This window comes from Sinocyclocheilus anshuiensis, unplaced genomic scaffold, assembly GCF_001515605.1.
Source record: "Sinocyclocheilus anshuiensis isolate Anshui unplaced genomic scaffold, SAMN03320099.WGS_v1.1 scaffold366, whole genome shotgun sequence".
Lineage (NCBI taxonomy): Eukaryota > Metazoa > Chordata > Actinopteri > Cypriniformes > Cyprinidae > Sinocyclocheilus > Sinocyclocheilus anshuiensis.
The window spans coordinates 1-11,745 of NW_015547673.1; the positions used below are offsets into that span (position 1 = coordinate 1).

Below are 11,745 nucleotides of genomic sequence, written 5' to 3' on the forward strand. Positions count from 1 at the left end.
TATATTTATTAAATTATATTTATTTGGATGTTTTATTAATAAAAAGTCTATTCAAACTCAAGAACATTCAGCTGAAACACCCCTGAAAGTGTTTCCCAATTAAATCCAGTTGACCAACAGCTCTGGAAGACATGTTGTGAAAATTACTACAAGTTTTTGAAAAGTACTAAAGGGTTTTAAATGGGCACAGGTCCTACTGAATAAACACTACTCGGATCCTTCACACCTTTATTTTCATTTATCAAAATTTAAATGTCTTTCCACACAAGGGTTAATTTTATGATTTGTTGTGACATATACTAACACTTTTGTTTAATGCATTTAGAAAAAGGAGCCTGAGCAGGTGCAGAAGGCAGCAGTCCCCATCATTGCTGCTGAGGAGGAAGAGGAAATGTCACGAGGGAACCCACTGGATGTTTTGATTGTCTTTGAAGATGAAGAGGTGATGTCAACCAAGTCTAGGGTCAGTGCACTGCTGCTGTTTTTGCACTTTATGCCCTTATTTAGAGTACACTAACTTCTCAAAGCAGCTTTACAGAAAATGCATGTGTCTACATTACAATTTAGCCTGACCTGTACTATAAATACTATTCTTTTCAACTTGAATAGTGTTGTATCATGTGATTTAAAGTGATGCTATATGGGTGTACTCACTTCTGTTGTATACTGTGTGTTTGACTAATACACTGGAAGCAATATTGACGTGACATACTGACACAATTCCTCACCGCTAATCATGATGTTCATTCTTTTAAGTAGTACGGGTTTAATACAGGAGATTTACAGTCTGATGTAGTAAAAAGAAAAAGCTGTATGAACATGCCCTCTGACCTTACCTCTTTTACTTTGTTAACAAATGCTGTTCTTGTGGAGTTTCCACACACAAGTACATCTGATGTGTGAGCGGCCATCAGGCGCAAGTGTAACAAAGCAATTCTCACACAAGTACATCTGATGTGTGAGCGGCCATCGCGCGAGTGTAACAAAGAGCAATTCTTTATAGAATTGCAATACTTTTTGGACATGTATAATTTAAAATGGTGTTGTATTGTTTTTGTTTTGTTTTATTTTATTTATTTTACGTTCGGAATAAAGTCAAAAAAAAAATCTAAATCAAATTCAGCAAAAAAGTGAAGTTTGTGTGTTGCTGCTGTTGCTAAATGTTTTTCTTTTTTCTTTTTTTTTTTCTTTCAGCATTCTTTTTATTTAAAAACATGGTGCATTTTATGTTTTGCAATGCTAAAACCATTTGAGGTTTAAATAAACACTGTTTGAATTGTTAATAATGTGTCTCTATCTGTCATTGAAGTTACAGGTGCATCTCAATAAATTAGAATGTTGTGGAAAAGTTCATTTATTTCAGTAATTCAACTCAAATTGTAATGACCTTAAAAAGGGGATTCAGCATTGAGGAAAAATTTGCATATTTTTACTCAAAAATAATACATTTATAGTATATTGCGTGTGTGTTTCAAAGACACTCATAATTAATTTGTAATGTACTCGTAATACAAAGAAAGTACACTTTAATATCACTAATCAAGCATGTAAATAGGCATATACTTAAAGTGTACTAAGTGTACTTGAAGTTGTTCCAATTTAGCATAGAAAAGTACACTAAATACACTTAATGTTATACTTTAGTATAATTTAATTACAACTAAAATACACTTAGTACAAAGATAGTTGTTCCAAAATAGCACACCTCAAGTTAACTAATCATTAACACACTTGAAGTATATTGACAATAAGTCTGGCTGCAAGTATACTTAGTATACTTTTTTTTTCACTAGAGTACAGTATCTTTTCACCTCCTTTACGAAATAAAAAGTTTATTCAAGTGTGCTATTAGTATACATATTTTAAACTAAAAATAGGAAAGTATACTTTCGGTCTACTTTCGGTAAACTTACCCACATTCAAGTGTTTACAAAAAAGAATGCATGAAGCTAGAATAAAAGGTATTTGTTTACAAGCAGATACCCTGTTCTTTCTTTTGATGTTTGTATGTTCAGATATTCATATAACAAAATATATACAAATTAATACCTAAATAGGACATAGTAGTACTTAAAGTATGATGTAGTTCACTTAATTAAAACTTACGAGAATACTTGCAGTATAAAACTACTAAAATAGTAGTTTACTAAGACTATACTTTAAAGTGTACTAAAAAGTAAACAAGTATTTAACTAGTTAACTAGCAGTATACCTATAAGTTCACTTTTAGTATAGTTGCAGTACAAGCAAAAATATTAATGTAAACTAGTTGTGTACTCAAAGTTTACTACTGTTATACTTAAAGTATGTTTAAAAGTATGCTTTTATATGCTAGAAAGTGGGCCAATTTAGTCCCAAGGAGTATTGCAATAGTACACTTACAAGTATACTACTAGTACACTGATATTTGTATACTAACTACATAAAATATACTTACAAATATACTTGAACTTTACTTAAGTATACTTAATAAAATAAACTTGAAGTATACTTCTTTTTGGTAAGGGCTACCTGTATCTCATAGGATTTAACATTGTTTCCAGTACATTCTTCTTTATATGACAGCAAGCTGCTTTAGGTCTTTTTTTTTGTTTTGTTTTTTTCAGCTGATTTATACATATGGCTCATGGTCTAAAAAAAAATAACACGGGCAATGAAACAGACTCTAAATTTTGATGAAAGATTCAATTTCACTACCTAATGACAGCTGCAGATGCACAAATACAATGAAGAAAATTCATGTTCATCACAAAGTTCTTCACTGAGGAGTTATGTGGATGTTTTATACTGTACGCTAAGTGTCCTCTTTTGAAGTTTGGGACATTTAAAAGAAAAAAGTTTTTCTGTATATTTCAATACTCTATACTCTTCAAGACTATATTTCTGTATGTCAGTACTCCTCAGTCCTACATATTTCTTCTCTTTCTATCACCTTCACTCTTCCTCTGCTTTTTTTTTTGTTGGTAGGTTGGCTGTATTACATGTTTTAAAACATTGGAGATTTTTCTGTGCAGTGTTTTGTGAAACTGGTGTATGTAATTTGGAATTTGATTGTAATTAATAAAATCTTTATATATATATATATAGCTGAATATGTTGTCTAGAGAGCATTGACAAGAGTTTGAAGAAAGGTTTAAAATCAATTGGGTAAAAAAAAGAATAAATGCACAGCACTTCTTTAAACTGTTAGTGTAATAATTTATTTTTCATTATTACTTTATTAATGTCTTATTCACAAGCAAAGTCCATGCCAAAACCATGAATGTTGAAGAATTAATATATTGAATAGAATGTTAGGAATGAATAGGGAGAGGATGAAGGGGAAATAGGACGATAGTCAGTTTGATCTGGGCATCTAGTGTTAGTGGCTTGGGGATCATCTCAGTTATATGAAGGCCAAGCGATTAGGACCCCTGATGCAACCTGGAAGGGAAGAGAAGAGGGGATGGGAATGATGGTTGAATGGATGAGAGGGAGATAAAGGGTGGGTTCGGAGAGAATGAGACAAACAGTTCTGTAAGGGGTGGCCTGATATACAGGTGCATCTTAATAAATTAGAATGTCATGGAAAAGTTAATTTCAGTAATTCAACTCAAATTGTGAAACTCGTGTATTAAATAAATTCAATGCACACAGACTGAGTAAATTTTTCGGAAGTTATCAATAACAATAACATCTTAAGGGCACATCCCACAATAAATATTGTGATTACATGCAAGGTGTACTATAAAGTTTCATAAATATTATTGTATTTTTGTGTTTGGGAGTGTATTTCTAAGGGCAAACAAAAATTAAAGCAATCATTTGTTTTTGTTTTTTTAAATCTTGTGACATTTTAAAATGTCAGTTAAAAAGTTGAAGACTGTCAGTTGAAGTTTTTAAAAAATCTATAAAATTATCAAACTGTCGTGTAAAAGTATCTAGTGTAAACATTTAAAACAAGAGTTTCATGTGTAACAGGAGAGATCTGAATCTTGTGCCACTTACCTGCTTTGTTTAAAATGGCACTGTAATAAATTTCAGCATTATGTTTGCAGTATCTGTCCACATCAGCTCTCTCTTGCTGCAGCTGGTTGGGATCTTTGTTCCATAACTCTGCGTTATATACTCCATGTGCAGTGTACCCCACATACTCCCCCACAGTGCTGTTGAACTGTATGTACACATCTTTATTGAAGATATAGTTATCAACGAACACCATGTCACTGAGATCACTGGAGCTGAAGATGCATTTAGCCCACCGAGAATAGTAGTATCCATTAGCTGAAAAGAAATGTTAAAACAGCATTACATTTATGTCAGATGAACTCATGTCAACTATAGAAAAACAGAAGGACCTAGATACATTAGTTGGTTACAGTATTAGTGAACTGTCTTGTTTACTACTACTTCTACTAACAATAATAATTCATCATGAAGAATGTTACTGTCAATACATATCTACTCATTTTACATGACGCTTAATTTTATTTACCTGCTCCAGTGAATGCAGACAGCATCAGTATGAGATGAAAACACAAGACCTTCGGCAGTGACATTTTCTCTCACTGTGACTGTCCCAACTGAAGAGGAGTCCTGCAATACTTTGTTCATGAGGTGAATATCTAAAACAACCAGCCAATCAGCCTCTACACATAAAAGTGTCAACTGTTGCTAAGCAGTATCCTGTTTTATTTTAGAGCTAAAGCCAGTTACACAATGACTGTTTTCTTCAACAAGTTCAGTGTACCCCACATACTCCCCTACAGTGCTGTTGAACTGTATGAACACATCTTTATTGAAGATTTAGTTATCAATGTACACCATTGTGATTGGTTGAGGTGTGGCCCCAACCTTAGTTAACTCCCTGTATTATCACTATTATCATCACTATTTTGTATTTTTAATGAAGAGATCTAAACTATTTCTAGAGAAACTTAGCCTTCCTGTAGCTCAAACAGAAGAGCATAGTGCTAACAATGACAAAATCTTTGTCACTTTGGATAAAAGCGTCGGCCAAAAGCATACATGTAGATATTGGCTACAGTATTTCTGTAGGTCATTCTAAAATATCATATTTTTGATCCTCTGGTCTATTCTATTCTCGTCTGTTCCTCTGTCTTTCAACACATACAGCCATCTGTCCATCTAATAGGCTTTTGAGGTTACTTTGCCTTGGAACAGTTATATAGATGACAACACAATATAAAATCACAAGTGAAATCAAAACAGAGAATCTTTATTTGGAGTGTATGTCAGAAAACTTACAAGACCTTGTAAAATTGATAACTTCAAATTGATTACAATGACAGGAAATTCCAAAATGTAAAAATTGTTTCTACCCTATTTTCAAGCACATAGTACCAACATTTTTAAGACTGCCATAATGTTTGTTGAAAAAGACTTGAATTGATCCAGCAATGAGAAAGATAATAAGAGCTCAACCAGAGAGTAACTAACAGATAAAATTATTCAAATTAAAAGTCCAATATCACTCTGGATGAGCTGAAAATAAGATGTATTAGCAAAAAGATAATCTATTATTTAAAGCCTTTTAGACATCTGTATGTAAGTGTATATGGTGTTACATTTCAAACAACGATGTTGCCTCATTGGTGCATTATTAGAAATATCAGGCATTATTAATGTTGTTAAAGATTATATTGAAATTTATGTGTCTATGAATCTATTTCTATATAACATCTAAGATGTTTTCTGTCACCAATGTGATGAGTGACAGAATGATGCTCAGAATTACTGTTTTAAATTTCATTGGAGCCAAATGAAACTGGCTTTATTTGCCGGACCTGTTACACACTATATACAATTTATTTTTTTAAAGTTTGCTTCCATATCTGGGATGTCAGTTGCAGTTGTTTCCTTTAATCAGGAAGAAAGTTCCAGCAGCGACTCCCAGCAGTCCAAGAGACAGACCCACTCCACAGAACACAGCTGGACCAACACCAGGCACAGCAACGTCCACTTCTAAGGTACACACAGATACAGACATTTTGTTTAAGCATTTTTAATAATGTAGACTTTATTAATGTTATATCTCCACAATGTAAATTGTATATTTTAGGCTGCTACTCTTCTTTCACATCAATAATCAATTTTATTTGAATATATACATATTTGTATTCATTATTTATAGAAAATAATAAGTAATAAATAATACATATTAGAAATCAATAAATATGAGAAATAATAGAAATCTGTAAGTCCAGTGATTCTATAAAACCACACTCACCCCATGTTTTGGTCTGAGGTTGATCGAGAGCTACGTGGTTCACAGTGCAGCTGTAAATGTCTCCCTCTTCAGGTGTGAACGGCAGACTGGAGAAGATGTTGTAAGTGCCATCATCATTTGGGCGATACTGACTTAGACTGTCTTCTTTTAAAGCCTCATTGTTTTTAGTCCATGAGACTCTGACAGGTGGCGGAAAGAATCCAGTCACATGACAGATGAGGGTGTTTTCAGCATTCAGCTGCACATCATCCTTAGCATAGATAAAAGTCTGAGGTTTGTCTGATAACACAGGCAAAGACATGGATGCTGTCATTATTTCAAGCATTTGAGATAAAATTAGTTTAAACCAAATTTAGAATTAAACCATTTGTTAAACCAAATTGTTACACAGTTGTTACACACAATTGAATAAATATAATTAAAATGCATATCCTACCCATTTTCTCTTGTGGATTTTTATAAGCTTTGATAGCTACGGCTAAGTTTGCTTTGCAAACTTGCACATTAGATAAGCCTTGCTCATAAAATCCAGGATAGCCGATGGGATCTGCAAAGTCAGGTAGAGTAGCTACTGCTACTTCTTTAATGAAGTCTGCATGGTACAATTCCTCTCCATCCAATCCAAACATATATTCTTTCTCTGTATCAGAGCATCCCAATAAAGTGAAATCTTCATACACAACTGAAACAAGAAAAAAGTATTTGCTTAATATAACAGTACATTATCAGTCTAGACAAACTACATGAGAAATTTAAATATAGGACTGTTTGAATATGAGATGTATTTATACCATTGATTTTGCATGATTTTTGACAATAATTGCTTAATTTTTATTAATTAAAATGACAGAAGCATAAACTGCTTACAATTTTTGAAATTAGATTTTTCTGTCTCGGCCTTGTCTGATTACAGAATATTATGATATTATTTAAAAAAAATCTAATATTAATACAAAACAAATATTTTCATGGCAATGATTTAACCTTTCAGGACGTATATTCCATATCAGTATTCCTTGAATACAGTTAATGATAAAAATTGTGTCTTTTAACAAATTATTAGTGATAATCCACTGACTTACCTTTGTTCTCAGAAGAAACAAGCGCAGCAAGCATGAACATAAATACACAGAGCTCCATCTTTCTCTGAGCTGAATGGGACAAACATTACACAAACTCTTTTTTGTTTGATGATAGCAGGTCTTTACTCCGCCTTATGGCTCATGTGGCAGCCTCATAATCCTCAACCAATCAAAATCATCCCTCAGTCTGATATTCTTGTATCTTGGCAAATCTTTTTTTTTTCCATTTTCACATTTACACAAGTTTGTTCAATATATGAACAACCAGCTACCACTATAGTTTACTTTATATGTATGACTTTTCAATATATAGTTGTATTTATTTAATTTTGTATTGTTTTGTAATTTGCTTGATAGTATACATGCAAATGTACATTTCACACAAACAGTATGCAGTAATCATGGATTACTCTTGAGTATAAAAACATTTTAAAGAACCAGACATGTGCATACTTGTGTGTGTGAGAAGAGAGATGAGACCTCAAAATACCCTTACCAAAAAGTAGTATACTTCAAGTTTATTTTAGTAAGTATACTTAAGTAAAGTTCAAGTATATTTTTAAGTAAACTTTATGTAGTAAGTATACAAATATCAGTGTACTAGTAGTATACTTGTAAGTGTACTATTTCAATACTCCTTGGGACTAAATTGGCCCACTTTCTAGTATATAAATGTATACATTTAAGTATACTTTAAGTATAACAGTAGTAAACTTTGAGTACACAACTAGTTTACATCAAAATGTTTAGTTTGTACTGCAACTATACTAAAAGTGAAAAAACGTAGATAAAGTCGATCAACACCCCAAAGCTTGACAGTTATTATTACCTCTTCATGGGTCGACATTTTATTCCATAATGTTACATAGTTTTGGTGCTGTTTTATGTCTGATGATCGTGTTAGAATACATGTACGTTAGAAGCATCTGTTGTTTCGGTTTCTTCTTCACTTGTGTTTTTTGGAAATTCTGTACAGAAGATGTGTACTAGCGCCCCCTACCGTTATACTAATAGCACACTTGAATAAACTTATTTTTCGTAAGGGTAAGACAACATAAAAAAATGTCCAGGATTTGTTTGAAACAATACTAATCTGCATTGAGTTTGCATGTTCTCTGTGGGTTTTCTCTGGGTGCTCTGGTTTCCTCCACGATACAAGGACTTACAGAACAGGTGAATTGGAGACTCAATATTACCTGTAGGTATGTGAATGTGTATGTTATGAACTGGCCATCTGTCTGCGATCTCCTTGACTGTACATAGGACAAGATGTTTGGAGAATAGATAAAGCTGGTGACTAACAGAGTTACACCTCAGCCCTCAATGACCACTGCAGTAATGCAGGATTCCCAGTAGCTGCACAAACAACTTGATCAGTAACTATTTGCTTGAGCTGTAAGTGTTAAATTGACAATGGCCACAACTCAGAAAGTCAGAGCTTAGAGAAATTCATATCCCACTGGTCATTATGACTTAGTGGTGTTCATGTGCCCTCGGCTCATAAATAAGATTGCTCTGATATGAATTGAATGCACAATAGTTTTCATTACAAAATTAATAGTAACAGTTGCAACTACTAATTGGTCAATGATGATATTGTAACAGCGATGAGACGAAACACCTGTTTTCATATTACTATATTCACTTTATTCAGTGTACAACTCTCATTGTGGATCAATATTTCTGTGGCATAGCTATTTTTTGTTAGGCCAGGGATTTTATCTTCTCAATTATATTTTTCAGTTGTACTAAATGACATAGCCCTTTTTAAGCCAATCACTGACAATAGCTCACACATGCTCAAAGGTGATAACTGATCTTTAGTTCCTTCTCAAAAAAAAAAAAATTCAGATGCTGCAACATCACCTGTTTCCAGGGTAAAGTATGATTGAAATGATAACAGCTCAAGATCCGAAAGAATATACAAACCTGTCTTTCAGAATCTTTCGGTTTATTTATGTTAGTTTAAATTGTTGTTGTTGTTTTAAATCCTAAATACATAAATTGAAAGTCATTAATGTTTCTTTGTAATATCATCAAGTGGCATGTTTAGTGCAAATTTGACTAGTAAGTATTCTGAAAAGTAACTCAAAGCATGCTAAGATGCAGAGTCTTTGTTTTTAAATGATGTTTTATTAACAAAGTTCAGGAGGAACACGTTCAAATGATCTACACAATCAGCATGAGAGGAGGCTGATATATAAATAGCTGACTCACCTATGTTCCTCAACAGTTTTTTTGCATTGTCCGAGATTGAACTCTTCCCATCTGATGACGAGTCCCTCTTTTCTCTGGATCCTCCGCCGCATTCTGTCGGCCAAAGGAGTACTCGCTCACTGTCCGACACCACAGCTGAGCCTCCGGTGGATGTCGGCTCATCCTATATGCTCCCCATTCACCAAGATGCTGAGGCCTACCCTCGCCCCCACCAACAAGACAACTGCCATCCTATTCATGGTCTTCTCACACCTTGGCCCATCCAACAATCCCTGTAATAGAGAAATGGACAGGTTCACTCAACTCAAATTTTGATTTACAAAACTCTTTAAACATGCGTGGTGGACTATTAAGTCTCGAGGCCTCTGAATAAAAGTCTGGGGACTGCAGCACTTCTTGAAGTTCCACACATGCAGCAAGATCAAAGCCATTTTATTAGATGATATGTAAGAAATGCATGATTTGTCTCTTTGAAAAAATAAACATCTAAAACAAAAAAAAATCTTCCTGCACTGACTGTGGCAGTTGATTTTTTTTTCTCTGCATTTCACAATAAAGACAAAAAGGTTCTCTCTAAATTGCTGCAACATCTCGTTCATATCATTGGGACATTCTTCCTCAAATTCCTCAAGCAGAGGCAGAGGATCATCAGCTGTAGCCCGTTGTAACACAGTACATTTATGCTTTCGGTAAACATGACATATAAAGGACAGAGAAAAAGTTATCTGACAGTCATTAAGGCCACAAGTTATTGAAACATTTGCATGAGACCAAAGTCCTGGATTAATTTGACAATCGTGAATGTTCTCCAAGGGCATTTAGGGCAACACAACAGGTGGGGCATTTTTGCAGATGTTACTGTAAGAGGTTATTTACTCTCATAAATGGGGTAGGTAGAGGCTTGTCACAATTCACAGTAAGTTTTCCAGTCAGTGGCTTCCTGTACTTGAACAGTTGGATGTGGTGAAAATAGTTCTCTAAATGACAAAGCACAAATCAGATTTTATCTCAGTCAATTTTTTTTAGCATTTTTGAAAAAATAAAGGCAAAGCTTGATGAGATGTATGGAATTCATGAATCATGTTCACAGATGAGGTAATGAATTACATTTTTATTACCTGTACGTTTTATCACACAATTTTATGTCATCGTAATGAATTAGCTGCAAGGAATGTGAAATCTAATATTAGCCTATTACTGAAATGTGACTATTTGTCAAATGATTTGGTTGGTTAATGTTGCAAAGTTTTACGTCTTTAAAACAATCATACTAAAAGTACATTTGAACAATCAGAGAGCAGAGTCTCTTGTCAAGTCCAAGTTTGTCGTGAAGCTCTCTCCATCTCGAAAACGCCATGCCGATATAGATCCTTGTTTTATTTCTCCATTTGTCCCAAAGCCTGCTTGCCTCAGTTGATCTACGTTTCTGTCTTTTGGATTTTTGCCAATGAATAATTGTGATCCATGATGACCGAACAACATAACAGTTGCATACTAGATGCTGTATAACCACCACTTGTCCACGTGTGTTGCCATAGTTTCTACAAGCAGAAACTGAGGAGAGCGCAGATATTACGTCACTGATAGGTGACAATGACAAGGGACGAGCCATTATTTAAAATTTGAATTTAACTGGATTTACAAATTACAAATCCTTGGGAACTTTTGGTATAATGTTATTGACCCCATTAGTATGTGGGCACAGTAAATACAGTTTATGAATTATAAAATGCATTTATCACAAACATACAAGTCAGACAGAGAACTATATGCTCACCTCTCCAAGCACAACGAAATGTGCAAGCTTCTCTCTGAACAAGGCTGGCAACATGATAAGTGCTGTTGAAAAACAATTCCTGAAACATAAGATATGACATACAAATATGTTGGAATCCAACCAATGCTAGAATTAGATGGGCTTAATAATAAGGACAAAGTTTAAGAGTAAATTAAAAAAGATGGTCTTCACTCACAGATTCTTCTTTAGCTTCTTTGTGCAGCTTTGCTAAAAGAGATTTCCCTCGAGTGAGCTGTAGCACACTGGATGCAATGTTTTCAACTTTTCTTGAAAGTGGCGGCATAGATTAACAGATTTATACAGGAAACCAATTTCTTGACAAAGCTGAAATTAGCTAAGAAAGACACAAGCATAAGTGTGACGAGGGGGGCGGGGCCGAGAGCCGTGGGAACGGAGCGAGGCCGGTGGAGTAATTGATA

At 34.1% G+C, this 11,745-nt stretch overlaps 2 protein-coding genes across 2 annotated transcripts; both read right to left on the reverse strand.

Moving 5' to 3' along the window:
* Positions 1-3,898: 3,898 nt before the first annotated feature.
* LOC107702802 (H-2 class II histocompatibility antigen, A beta chain-like) lies at positions 3,899-4,568 on the reverse strand. Its single transcript, XM_016505222.1, has 2 exons — positions 4,475-4,568; positions 3,899-4,263 (listed from the first exon to the last, which is right to left on the reverse strand). The coding sequence occupies exons 1-2, from the start codon at positions 4,536-4,538 to the stop codon at positions 3,899-3,901; spliced, it is 429 nt and encodes a 142-aa protein (XP_016360708.1). The 5' UTR covers positions 4,539-4,568.
* Positions 4,569-5,202: 634 nt separating this feature from the next.
* LOC107702821 (mamu class II histocompatibility antigen, DR alpha chain-like) lies at positions 5,203-7,413 on the reverse strand. Its single transcript, XM_016505240.1, has 4 exons — positions 7,312-7,413; positions 6,666-6,911; positions 6,230-6,508; positions 5,203-5,964 (listed from the first exon to the last, which is right to left on the reverse strand). Exons 1-4 carry the CDS (start codon positions 7,367-7,369, stop codon positions 5,843-5,845), a joined length of 705 nt encoding a protein of 234 aa, XP_016360726.1. The 5' UTR covers positions 7,370-7,413; the 3' UTR covers positions 5,203-5,842.
* Positions 7,414-11,745: the final 4,332 nt, after the last annotated feature.